The sequence below is a fragment of the Rattus rattus genome, chromosome 5, assembly GCF_011064425.1.
Source record: "Rattus rattus isolate New Zealand chromosome 5, Rrattus_CSIRO_v1, whole genome shotgun sequence".
NCBI lineage: Eukaryota > Metazoa > Chordata > Mammalia > Rodentia > Muridae > Rattus > Rattus rattus.
In genome coordinates this window covers 98,549,993-98,563,570 of record NC_046158.1, presented here as the reverse complement: position 1 = coordinate 98,563,570, position 13,578 = coordinate 98,549,993, and the positions used below count along the sequence as shown (strand labels likewise).

Genomic DNA, 13,578 nt, shown 5'->3' with positions numbered 1-13,578 from the left:
GTTCTGGGGCTTGAACTCAGGTTCTCAGACTTGGTGGCAAAGTGCCTTTACCCACTGAGCCATTTCAGCAGCCATACATGTCTTTAAGATGATATTTTATCTGTCTGCATGCCAAGTGTTCTATGAAAGAACTAACTAGGCAAGGTCCTAACTCCCTAATATTTAGGGCAAAGATGACACTGATGAAAAGGAAGGGAGAGGAGGCCTGGGGAGGTCAGTCAGTCAGGTCAGGTCCTTGCAAGCATGAGGACCTGAGTTTGACCAGAACCCATGTAAGGAAGCCAGGCGTGGTGACATGTGTTTGCAATCCCAGCATTGGGAAGATAGAGGCATGTATATGGTCTCAGAGGTTCTATGACCAGTCACATCAGTGAGCGACCATGTTTCACAAGAAAGAAAAAGGCAAGGCGATAGTGTCTAGGGAATGACACAGGATGTCCTCCAGCTTCTAAAGGCATATGTGTGCACCCATCTTCCCCAACCCTCCAACCCCTTCCAAACCACAAACCATGGAATGGGTGGCTCAGAAGCTAAAGGCTTGCTACCAGCCAGGAAGATCTCAGTTTGATCCCTGAAACCCAAGTTCCATTAGGTAGAGAGAGAGCAGCTTTTCATGTGTTTCTTGGCTGTCACGTGTTACGTGAATGTCTTCTTTGGTGGACTATCTATCTACTCAAGTTCTCTGTTGGTTCTCTAAGTGTTGGGAGTTTTGTGTGCTGAGTTACAGATTCTGCCACCCGCTCCTGTCTGTGTGTCTGTCTTGTATTACAGTTATATATGCGTGCCTTGCCCAACCACTCACAGACCCTTTCACCACTAGCCCAGATCTTGAACATGGAAAGGTCTCAAGAAATGGGGGATGGAGAAACAGCTTTGCTGTTAAGATCACTGGCTGCTCGTATGGAAACCTGGGTTCAATCTGCAGCACCCACGTGGTGGCTCATGACAGTCTGTAGCTCCAGTTCCAGAGGATCAGACGTCCTTTTCTGTTCCTTAAGTTTTGGGGTTAAAAACCGTTAGACACCATCAGGCTGACCTCACCTTGCGTCCTTTGCCCCTGAGCAGCTCTTGCATCCCTTTGGGGTTTGCGAATCTCTTTTTGTCCCAGGTGAAGTACTTCTTGTCCTCCGTGTGCTCTATGTCCAGCCACATGACATCATATGGAATGTCATGCTCATCAAACCCTGCATCGACTGCCTTCACATCCTGTTCATCTTCATAGTTCCAGCGACACTGGTGGTACCCCAGAGAAAAAAGAGGGGGCATGGCTTGTGTGCCTAAAAAAGAAGATGACAATGGAAGCCACCAAGTTGTTCAATCAGTGGCCATCTCCCCCGTCTTTTCAGGATATAGGCACTGAGCTTGACACTATATAGGGTATCAATAGAAGAACGTGGCAATTAGGGCAGATGATGGGGCAGGTATATAAATAAATGCTGACCTGAGATATTATAACTGTTGATAAAGGTATCAGTCTAGTGCTGTGGGAACACAGGCATTCTGCTTCCAGAGTAATACGAGATCTTTAGACATTTCCCAAGGCAGGTGAGAAGAGTAGAGGCCTTGAACAAGGAGGATGCCAGGCAGGGAGACAAGGTAGGGCTCAGAGAACAGAGACAGGCAAAGAAGTACATGCAGTCTTAGAGAAAATAAACACTGCAGGGATGGCAGTGTGAGAGCCAAGAGAAGCCAAAACTGGAAAGGCTCAGTTTTTAAAGAGCCCTGCATGTCAAGCTCAGAATTCTTCTCATATTTTTTATACAAGAAAACATGTCAAATGGCAAAATCAGGCTATAGATCAGCTCAGGTGGTAGCACTTGCCTAGTATGCACAAAACTCTGGGTCCAAACTCATGGCACCCTGTAAAACTGGAGGTGATGCATGCCTGTAATCCCAGCACTTGGGAGAGGTACAAGCAGAGGAATCAGAAATTCAAAGTCATTCTTGTCTAGAGAGTTCAAGTCCAGCCTGAGATACATGAGACCCTGTTTTAAAAAAACCTGAGGCCAGTGAGATGGCTCAGTGGATAAAGGTTCTTGCCACCAAGCCTGATGACCTGAGTTCAATTCCTGCGTCACACCTGGTGGAAGGAGAGCACCAATTCATGGAAATTACTGCAGCTTCAAAACAAAAGAACAAACCAAACGGAAGTAAGTTCAACATAGACCTGAGGGTGGGAAATAAGGGAGTGGTGGTGTCTGCTGAACCACGAAGAGTGTGAGAGGAGGGCACAAAGGAGAGGAGCACATCCCTGCTTCAGAAACCTCGAAGACAGGCACAAGCTCCTCACGTGCTAGGACACCAGACTCATCCAGACTCCGAGGGCTTCCATGTAGAGTCACACGTCGGGTGGCTCATATCCACTTGTCACTCTAGCTCCAGGGGCTCAGACACCTTCTTCTGGACCCTGCCGGCTCTTTATCTCATACATATATACATAATTTTAGAATAAAAGTAAATTAAAGTAAACATTATCATCAGTATCTCTGGAGGTGAAAAAAGATAAAATAATCACACAGTAGAGCAGGACAGCATAAAACTGGATTAGAACATTAAAGAACAAAGAGCACATGGGAAAATCAGAGATAGGAAAGTTCTCAACATCAGAAACATGTCAATAAGGAAGACCTGGGAGATAAGAGGAAGAAAAGTTTTCAGACAAGAGGCAAAAAGAAAAAGGGAGGAAAAACAAGGATGGGAAACTATGAAAGGGACAGTAGAGGCTGTTGGACACTCAGACTGAAGACACTCAGACTGAACGTGTCCACCTTCAGGACAGGAGTGCATCAAGGGAGCTTGTTGTAAAGTGTCAGAATATGAGTGATAAGGAGAATATTAGTGATAAGTTCAGTGAGAAAGAGAAATCACGTGCAAAGGAACACAACAAGTGGTTTTGGAGCAAGAAGGCAGGGGACAGGAGAGAGATGCCTTTGAATTCTGAGGAAATTTAGCTGACCCAATTACCAGGCTAGGGTGAAGGTAGGAGAAAAACGGCTTATCCCTGCAAGGAGTAAAGCATATGTATTTGCATTTATTTAACCTGTGCATGTGTGTACATGTGTGTGTGAGCATGTGTGTACGTGTGTGTATGTGTGTACATGTATGTGTGAGTGTGCATGTGTGTGCATGTATGTGTGAGTGTGCATGTGTATGTGTGCATGCATGTACTTGTATGTGCATGTGCATGCATGTGTGTGCATGTGTGTACCTGTGTGCATGTTGTGTATACATGTGCATGGTAGGAGTTAGTTCTCTGTTTTACCATGTGGGTCCTTGTGACTAAACTCAGGTCTTCAGGCTTGGTGGCAAGTATCTTTACCCACTAAGCCATTTTACTGGCCTTAGCCTTTAATCTCTCAAAGAACAAGTATTTTATTGCTAAAACAGTAGTATAACAGAGAAGAACCATTCAAAAGTTCAGAACAGAATATTCCCTATTACAGGGGATTATTCTCAGAGACTAAAGCTTCAAACAGGTATATGACAAGGGTTAGGCATTAGAGAATGGACAGTCTAGTGCAGTGGTTCTCAACCTTCCTGACATTGTGACACTTTAATACAGTTCCTCATGTTGTGGTAACTCTCAACCATAAAACTATTTTGTTACTGCTTCATAACTGTAATTTTGCTGCTGTTATAAATCTTAATGTAAATATTTGATATGCAGGATATCTGACATGTGACCCACCTCAAAGGGGCTGAGGCCCACAGGTTGAGAACTACTCCTCTAGTGTCCTATTTAGCTTGTCCGAATGTAATGAGGATGGGAAGAAAACGCTTGCTAATTAAAACCCTTAGAGACATTGTTTGCAGTGATGATGCCTAGGACAGAGGGCATCTAACAGAATGATGGATGCTTTACCTGTGATATATGAGTACTGCTTGAAGATGTCAGCAGGTGTAGGTCCTGTCAGCAGAAAAACGTCAATGATCCCACTCTCTGACATCCAGTGCACATCAGTTCGGCACCTGACTTTTTGTTTGGCAGCTGCTGGGCCCATCTGGGTCAGTGTGTACTAGAAAGGGTGTAATGAAAATCTGAGAAATTTCACTGTAACCCATAGCACCCGGTTTTATGTGAATCAGTCTACATTTAGTAGCTCCTACTGACATTTGTTGATTACATTGTAAAGCTCTTGGTACAGAAAAATGCTGCTGTGAAGGAAAGGGCTCAGGATACAGGGTGGAAAGTCCAGCATGCAGCCACATTCCATAGCTCACCTCAGCTGCAGGCTCTGTGTTGATCTCCACTAGTGTTTCTGAGGCGTTCAGCCAGAAAATGCCTACAGTCCTGCCCTGTTTGTGGGCCAGGAGATAAGGCACTGAACCATATATGCCCATTTTGTCATGAACTTGGTATCCATAGACGTCTAGGTTATAAAGACGGTATGCGTCTCCATCTCTGAAACACAAAGGAGGCTTATCACCAAATACAAGTGGCTGTTAATGAATAGAACAGCATCATTCTCCCTGTAAATAACCTTTTACCTCCTGCCATGCATAAAGTTACACACTTAAATCCTTGACCTTGGAAGGTAGAGATAGGAGAACTATGAGGTAGAAGCTAGCCTAGGCTATAGCAAGTTTTAGGCCAGCCTGAGCATGTAACAAGATCACTCTTGTTAAACCACTCTCCTACAAAGATCCATTTGCCATTTGCCTGAAGGCTTCCTGGCCCAACCCGGTGTATGTGATCCTCCTCCTTTGTCTTCACTGGTTTCCTGGATATTTCAGGCTTAGATCCTGAGCTACACCTTCTAAATGTCTGCTGTGGTGCACTGTGTGAAGACTTGTCTGCAACTAAGTCAAAAGAAGTGCATCCTAACCGTCTCCAGAGAGCTGAGCTGGGAAAGATGTGGGACAGGACAGAGGCCCGGGCAGTGAGACTAGTCACTCTGCCTACCCAAGAAAAGAACAGTTTCTAAACCTGACAACTTTATCAGTCTGCTTCTCTTTGGTTTTGGCTCCTCTTTGGCAGATGCTTCTGGGATCCATTTGTCAGTAGCGTCAGTCTGATCTGTCTCTCCAAGGGAATCACAGGTAATCAGAGATGCCACATTCTCTGTCTCATCCTCCTCTTTAGAGTGAAAGTCCTTTTCTAGATCAATATATATGTTTGGTATTCTCCCAGGGTGCCCCTCAACTATTCTACATAGTAGAAGCGAACCTCCACTTTAATTCCAATTATTCCTTGTTTTATTCCTGTATTTTTGGGGTTCACTATTACAGTTTTTTAAATTAATATGAGTGTATATGCATGCATGTGGAAGGCAGAGACAGCTTTGTGGAACTGGTTCTTTCTTTCCGCCTTTATGTCCTGTCCTAGTTTTGTTTCTGTCACTGTGACAGATACTCTCTCTAAAGCAACACAGGGAGGGGAAAGGGCTTATTTGCACTTACAGGGTACAGTCCATTACTGCAGACACTCAGTCAAGAGCAGAGATGGACTAAATATACAGAACCTTGCTTGCTTGTTTGCTCTTACTAAACTTTTAATTTATACTGTTCAGGACTCTGAAGAATACTAGGAAGGTTTCTCAAACTCTATAATTAATATTAAGCCACAGACTAGTTAATAATTGTGGTGGCTTGAATATGCTTGGTCCATGGGAAGTGTCACTATTATGTGTGGCCCTGTTGGAGGCAGTATGTCACTGGGTAGGTGGGTTTTGAGGGCTCCTAGTGCTCAAGCTCCACCCAGTGTGGAAGAGAGCTTCCTCCTGGCTGCCTGCAGAAGACAGTCTCCTCCTGGCTGCCTTTGGATCAAGATGTAGAACTCTTGGTCTCTCCAGCACCAAGTCTGCTTGCATGATGCCATGCTTCCCACCATGATGATAACAGACGGAACCTCTGAAACTGTAAGCCAGCTCCAGTGAAATGTTGTCCTTTATAAGAATTGCCTTGGTCATGTTGTCTCTTCACAGCAATAAATGCCAAACTATGACAAGGATTCTTACTGTCACTTACCTAGTATTTTTAAGTTGGTGTGACTCTGCATGTTGAGGGATACCATAGAGATGTTCAAATCCATGAAGGGAGAAATCCAAACCAACAGAGGAAGGGCCTGCCAAGACCAGAACCATAGCTAAGTTTGCTTCTCATAGATGGATCTAAAAGACTCAGTTAATGTAACAAAGCAACTAGCTGAGAGAGTCTGAACTTGCCCCAACCAACCTGTATATTGATGTTGATAGTAAGATGCTGCGATGTTTGGGGATTGGTGAATGTAAATGTATGTGCGTGTAAAAGTACACAGTCACTAGTTATGCTGCCTGAGCTGTGTGCTGAAGCTCCCTTTGCCCTCAACACTGAGCACTTTTATCTTGGCTGGATGAGATCAGGTTTGTCTTCTGCCTGGTAACCTTCCTTGTCTGTGGCTTTCTACAAGAACCGCCATGTCAGAGCAGCATGAAGGCCTTCCTTACATCCTTTATGTATGACTTCCCATGGTTGTGATATGTGATGTGTGAGCCCATCCCCTCACATACTGCTAAGCCTGTGAAAAATGTCCTAGGCAGGTATGCAGCACCTGTGACAATGATGAGGAGGCCTAAAGTCATACAGTTGGGCTGTATGACTACAGTCTCGTGGAAATAGAGTGTGGGATTACAGTTGTCAGTTGTCTGATTTACTCAAAACACCAAGCAGTGTGCTGACCCAGGTCCTGTCCTAAAAGAGTAAGCTGCACATGGCCCAGGTATCTCTTTCATTCCTCCATAAGCTATATATAATTATTTCTCTGTTGTAGTGCATTATTGAAGTCCAGGGAGCCCAACTAGGAGATTTCTGTTCACCTTACAGAAGATACTTGTTTTAGGTGCCAAAGCTCAAGGAATCTGTCTGTCTGTCTGACTATCTATCTATCTATCTATCTATCTATCTATCTATCTATCTATGCCACTGGGGATTGAATTCAGGGCACCTCCATAGTAGCCAAGCACTGTATCACAGAGTCATATCCTCAGACCTCAAATAATCTTTACACATACATGGCTAGCTGTTTTGGAATGATCTATTTTAATATTATACCTTAATTTTGTCAATTTACCATTAACTTTGACATCAACAAATTTTCCAAATTTCTCTTCCCACAGGCTCAGGTCCTCTTGATTTTCCTATTTGTATAAAAAGGAGATCAAAATGAGTTTATAAACTGCAACAAATATGGTGACCATAACAGTATTTCTTATTTGGATTGTTAAGAAGACTGAGGCACTGGCAAGATGGCTTAGCAAGTAAAGGTCCTTGCCTCTTAATGATGCAAGCTTGACAACTCAAGTGTGATCCCTGGAACCCACATAAAAGTGGAAGACAAGAAATACCCCCACAACGTTGTTCCCTGGCCTCCTCATGCATGCCATGACCTTCACACCATCCCCTCCACACCATGGCCTACACACATGCATCATATACATTCATAACTAACTACTACATGCCTCTGATTCTAGTACTTGTGAGGCAGAAGGGTAGAACTCTATAAACTGGACGCCAGCCTAACCTACTCTACGTAGTAAGTCAGGGCTATATACTGAAACTCTGCCACACCTTCAAAAAGAAAAAGAAATAAAAGAAAAAGAAAAGACAGAGAAAACAAGTCCCTATTTTTGAAGATTGGCTTATGATACATATTTAAGCTCTTTTGTGACTGGCTTACTCCACAGGCTGTCTCAGTTCTTACTCTCTTTAGAGCACACATCGGAACTGTCGTATCTAAGACCAAATACTATTCAATTACATGTACAGACCACAGTTAGGTTGGGTCATGTGTTTCTTCCTGCTTATGTTACTGTAGGCGATGCTGCAATGTTCTCACTTTTGGGGACATATAGGAGCAGGACTACTGGGTCAGACTGCAATTTCAAATTTAAATTTTTGAGGACCTGCTATATCGTTTGTCATGAACATCTTTATATGGACTAAAATAAGCAGTGTTTTGAAAAAATGCAACAGCCTTTTCATGCAGAACAACTAAAAAGGAATTAAAAGGTTTTTTTCTTTTCTTTTTCTTTATATTTTTTTTCCTCCTTCCTTCCTTCCTTCTTCCTTCCTTCCTTTTTTCCTCCTCCTCCCTCCCTCCCTCCCTCCCTCCCTCCCTCCTCCTTCTTCCTTTCTTTTCTTCCTTTCTTTCTTTCTTTCTTTCTTTTCTTTTTCTTTCTTTCTTTCTTTCTTTCTTTTCTTTTTGAGACAGGATTTCTCTATGTGGCATTGGCCGTCCTTGAACTCATAGGGATCCACTTGCCTCTGTCTCCTGAGTGCTGGGATTAAAGTCATGCACCACCACTACTACCCAGCAAAAGGGAAAACTTTCATGTAAATATATGAGATAAAACATTGAGAATCTAATAACTTAGCTTTAATTTTTCACATTTTTATTTACTTATTTATTTGGAGGGCTACATGTGCACATATGCCACAGTTCACATGTAGAGGCCAAAGGACACCCCATGGGATTCAGCTCTCTCCTTCTACCCTGTGGGTTCTGAGGCTTGAACTCAGGTCATCATATTGGCAGCCCCTGAGCCATCTTCCTTCCCAGCTCAGGTGAGTTTACAAGTAGACCCTGGTTTTGCTGAGTTTCCCCTCTTCAATCAGGTGTCTGTTTGTGCTTGTTTGAGATGTTAGATAAAATGGATGACAGTGATTTCTCAGGTCTTGCCTCTCTCTATTGCTACAACTTTCTCAATTTTATCTAAGAATGAGAAGAAATAAACTATATGTAAAATAAATTTTGCTTGAAAATGAGTTTATTTGTCTACTTCGAGCTTCTATAAAGCCATCCTGTGCTTCTTCGAAATCACATTTGAATACCTCAAGTAGAGACTATGCTAACCTGGGGCCAGGCATGGGCTTTAGAATCTCTCAAACAGTTGAAAATTGTTCTATACAGAGGGTTTGAAACTTTTTGTGACAAGATCTGGGTCTCAAAACTGCTACTCAAGCAATCTAATCAGCTATCTCCCTAAAGTGGACTTAACCTGTCATCACAATCTTGTAAACAATCATGTGTTTACCTTCTCTGTTCAGAAACAAAACATTTTCTCACATCCACCCATACAGATGAGTCTTAAGAAAAAGAGGACTTTGTCCATGGGACACCAGAAATACTTTCATCATTGCAAAAGGCCATAGCTATTGTCAAGACTCTGTGAGGAGCTATGTGGCTGTGAATGAAGAAGGATTTCTAGTCAGGTGTGGTGGTGTATACACATAAACAGAACTCAGGATGTTGAGGCAGGAGGATTGCTGTGAGTTGGAGACAAGCCTGTGCTACAGAGTCCTGGGAAGACAGTTCAGTGGTAGAGTATTTGCTGCTCGTGTGAGGACTGGTGCTCAATCCTTCACATCCATGTAAATGTTAGGTAGCAGAGCAGGCTGCACATGGGAGGCAGACAGGCGATCCCCAGCCAAGCTGCCTAGCAGACCAGCTGAATCAGTGAGGTCAGGCAAGAGCCTGCCTCAAAACATGAGGCAGAGAGTGACTGAAAATGACACCTGGGATCAACTTCTGGCCTGTACATACACATGCATGTACACCAAGTCACACATGTGCACTGACATGTGCATGCCATACCCACATAAACAAACACACAAAAGATTTCTAGATTGTCTATTTTTCATAACTCAAGACAAAATAACCTTTTAAAAACAGAGGTGAGACCATGTGCCTCTGTGTTTAAAACCTTCTTTGTCCTTTGGGTTAACTCAAAAATGTAAACATATCTTAAAAGAAGGTGCACTCTGTGATGGGTTGAGAACTTAGATCTGTTTAATGGTGAATTACCAATTTCTTCAGCAATGCCTGCCTGGTAGAAGATGGTCTTCAACAGATTTTTGTTAAGTAAAAGAACATTGCTAGTCCTTTCATAGAACAGCCTGCCTAGCTCTTTAGCATTTTACCTGACTTTCACTTTGTAACCCTTCTTCCTCACAAAAGAAATATGGATACACACACACACACACACACACACACACACACACACACACACACACACACACACACACACACACACACACACACACGTGAATGAAATGTAATAAAAAGGAAGACACCTGGTACTTATTTCTGGCTTCCACATCTGGCATGCATACACACTTACAAGGACTAAGATGCTAAGATAAGCCAAAGACATTACCAAGTGGCCCCTTTATACACAATAGCATATTTACCAACCACCCTCCTAGAGAAGAGGGGAATAGAATCCACTACTTGTTTACAGACTGGAGTGTTAAAAAAGATCAAAGTAAAGTAAATGGCTAGATCTCATTACCTGAAAGGTGTCAGCTGGTGTATTTTGTCCATTTCCTTTGGTAGCTCTGTTTTAAACACAGATAACGTTGTTTCACTCAATGGGAAGACTGGCAGTATTTAATGTAGTGAAAAAGATTTTCATTTCCAGATCTTTATAAATCCTATCCTTTAATTTACTAAATATGACATCACTATAGACCAGGCATGGTGACACATAACTGTAATTCAAGGATTTAGAGGGCTAAGGCTGGGCATCAGAAGTTCAAGGTCACTGTCGCCTGCAAAGTAACTTCAAGGCTCTGTCTCAATAAAAAAAGGAAGGCAAGTAGGGGCTGTGAGATGGCTCAGTGGGTAAAGGGGCTTGCTGCTAAGAGTGTGGCAGTCCCACTCTCGCCATAGGCTGTTTGAACCCTAGCAGTCTGTACTTGCTATTCCTATCATTAGAATAAGTAAAAGTGAATTGCATTATTTATTTCCACATGATTTTTTTAAGTTGCAACTTATTTTTATTTTTGAGATGTTAGCATTGGAAAATCTTACTATTTATCATAAAAGTAGTATATATGTTCATTGTGGGAAAATTAAAAAGTAATAAAAAGAAGGAAAATTTAAATACCGAATCCTGATCTACTCTGTCTTTGTCTTATAAAGATTTTTCCTAGCTGTTACTTTCCTGTTGTTGTGACAAAGCACGATGACCAAGGCAAGTCACAGCTGGGCTTAGGACTCCAGAGGGGTGGAGTGAGGCAGCAGGCGGAGGAGGTGGTGGCTAGAGCAGAGCCGAGGGCTACATCTGGAGCCACAAGCAAAAAGGGAGCAGAGAGTGAGCTGGGGATGGTGTGTCTTTTTACTCTCACAGCCTGGCCTCACACACTTCTTCCAGCAAGGCCACACCTCCTAAGTCTCCCCAAGCAGCAGCACCCACTGGGGACCAAGTACCCAAATGCCTGAACCGTGGGGACAGCTTATTTAAGAGTTTTGGTTTTTTTTTTTTTTTTCCTTTCCTTTTTTTCGGAGCTGGGGACCAAACCCAGGGCCTTGCGCTTGCTGGGCAAGCGCTCTACCACTGAGCTAAATCCCCAACCTACAGCTTATTTAAAACATCGCATTCTTCCGCTATTTTTTTAAATGGAGAGACAGCAAAACCAGCATAGCAAATATGTCAGTACATAAGTTTTATGTACTAACACCTTTAAAGTCTTTGGTGGGAAAGGGGAGAAAGCTCAGCCAGTAAGCATTTGCTGTGCAAGCATGAAGACCTGAGTTCAGGTAGCTGGTACTTCAGACAGGCTTTGTCAAGGTAGGTCTTAAGGGTCAAGTAATGTATGCAAATACCTCTGCTTGTGAGGAACCCGTAGGTGCTCAAAGTATAGCTTGCCCAGGGAGTTGATGCTGATCAGAGCCTCGTCCTTAGACAACAAATCGATCTTGAATGGGTTTGCTGAGATATGACATCTCAGATCTCCTTTTCTATCTGTCAATGTCAGGCTATCTGTGTCCCCTGAGCAGACCAGCCTGTGTGACATAAAACAGGAAGAGAAAAATCAATTGCTATAGATGTACATGACTCTATGTGATTTAGAGTATTGATTGGCAAACAATCTTCCTGTGACAGAGAACTGGTAAGGCCTGCAGTAAGGGGCCATCATGGACAGTGAAGGAAGAGCTTGGACAGAGCATGCTCTGTTATACTTCATAACTACAGGCAACAAAGTTATTCAACCCTTCTAGGTCGAATTCTTTGGCTATAAATTACAAATAATAAAATTAAAAGCTAATAGGGTTTTGGGAAAAAATTAAGTGAAATCATGCATGCGGAGCAACCAGTACAAGTTAGACACACAAATAAATGGCAATCATCATCATCACCACCACCACCACCACCATCATCACCACCACCACCACCACCATCATCACCACCACCACCACCATCATCATCATTCCTGTCTATAATGTCTAGTAACACTTGAGCACACATAATCTGAATATTTTTATTTATTTCAATCTTAAAATTTTATTTTGTGTGTCATATGTGTGTGTGTATAGGGTGTGTATGTGCCACAGACTTAGAGGCAGCAACTGTTCTGATGCACCATCTCACGGACGCTATGAAAATCCTATACTTCTTTAGGCAGGTCACTCCTCTCATGAGCTTGTCTGTAAAAGGCTGTCTAGACCAGTTAGGATCTGACAAAAGGTGTGGAGACAGTGAAGGCTGTGATATAAGGATATAAGGAACACAGAAATCCCTTTGCAAAGTCTATCTCAGTGGAGGTCTATTTAGTGTGCTCAGGCAGGGCCAACTTTATCAGGAGTAAGAAGGTGACAGAGAGGTGGCTCAGTGGATAAGAATGAGTGCTGCTACTGCAGAGGACTCACATCAGCCTGTAACTCCAGCTCCAGGGGATCTGACGCCATTTTCTGCCCTCTTCAGGCAGTCACATATGTGTAGTGTGAGTTCACAGAAGTAGTGGGGAGAGTGGCTTCTGCAGGAGTGGAAGGCTCAGGCTCATTGGAATTTGGAAGTTTGGGGATTTCGAATTATCCAAATCTTCTCACATGCATGCATTTATAACTTTTTGCAGTTAATGTCCCAAATCACAGATCTGTAGGGACTGTGAACTCAGCTTATGATCTAATTCAGCAACCTGCAGTATCAAACTGAGTCTGTATTTGTAACTATAGGGATTCTGTAGCTATTTAAGATATGAAAGAGTCATAGAGACTAATTAGTTTTCTAACCATGTTGTTGAGTTCAGAACATGAGACTGTTGTTTTATGTCAGCGAATGTTTCAGATGGTAGCTAGGCCACCTCTGAATTTTGAATTCTGAGTGACAGTCACGCTGTGCTATATTCCCACCTCTTGGTTTGCTTGGTAAGCCTCTTATTTCAGTTGACAACCAAGAATAACTTACGCAGAAGCACAGAATGCTGTGGTTCACTCCTAGTTGTACCGGTTTGCTGGGTTATCATTAACAAATGACCATAGGCTGGGTTGTTTAAATAGCAGTTTATTTTCTTTCAGTTCTGGAAATCTGAGGTATTATCTTCTTCTTTTTTTTTTTTTTTTTTTTTTTTTGAGCTGAAGACCGAACTAGGGTCTTGTGCTTGCTAGGCAAACACTCTACCACTGAGCTAAATCTCCAACCCTGGTTCTTATAAGACCCATCTCCACGGCCTGCAGATGGTTGCTTGTCATTGTAAGTGTCCCTGTGGATGTGTCTCGACAGTTTCCTCACAGGGATAGCAGTTACGATTTAGCATGTTCTCATTTTAATTTAATTCTCACATTAATACATCTCTATTAATATATCAGAACTCTGGCTA

The 13,578-nt window shown here is 42.7% G+C and overlaps 1 protein-coding gene across 1 annotated transcript in view; it reads right to left on the bottom strand.

Moving 5' to 3' along the window:
- Ganc (glucosidase alpha, neutral C) overlaps window positions 1-13,578 on the bottom strand; it is a 50,116-nt gene that overhangs the window by 24,075 nt on the left and 12,463 nt on the right. The window contains exons 5-11 of the mRNA XM_032904005.1: window positions 11,585-11,764; window positions 10,269-10,314; window positions 7,049-7,115; window positions 5,968-6,064; window positions 4,222-4,402; window positions 3,863-4,016; window positions 1,042-1,277 (exon numbers count right to left, since the gene is read on the bottom strand). Coding sequence (XP_032759896.1) covers window positions 1,042-1,277; window positions 3,863-4,016; window positions 4,222-4,402; window positions 5,968-6,064; window positions 7,049-7,115; window positions 10,269-10,314; window positions 11,585-11,764 — 961 coding nt within the window. The remainder of the gene's footprint in view (window positions 1-1,041; window positions 1,278-3,862; window positions 4,017-4,221; window positions 4,403-5,967; window positions 6,065-7,048; window positions 7,116-10,268; window positions 10,315-11,584; window positions 11,765-13,578) is intronic.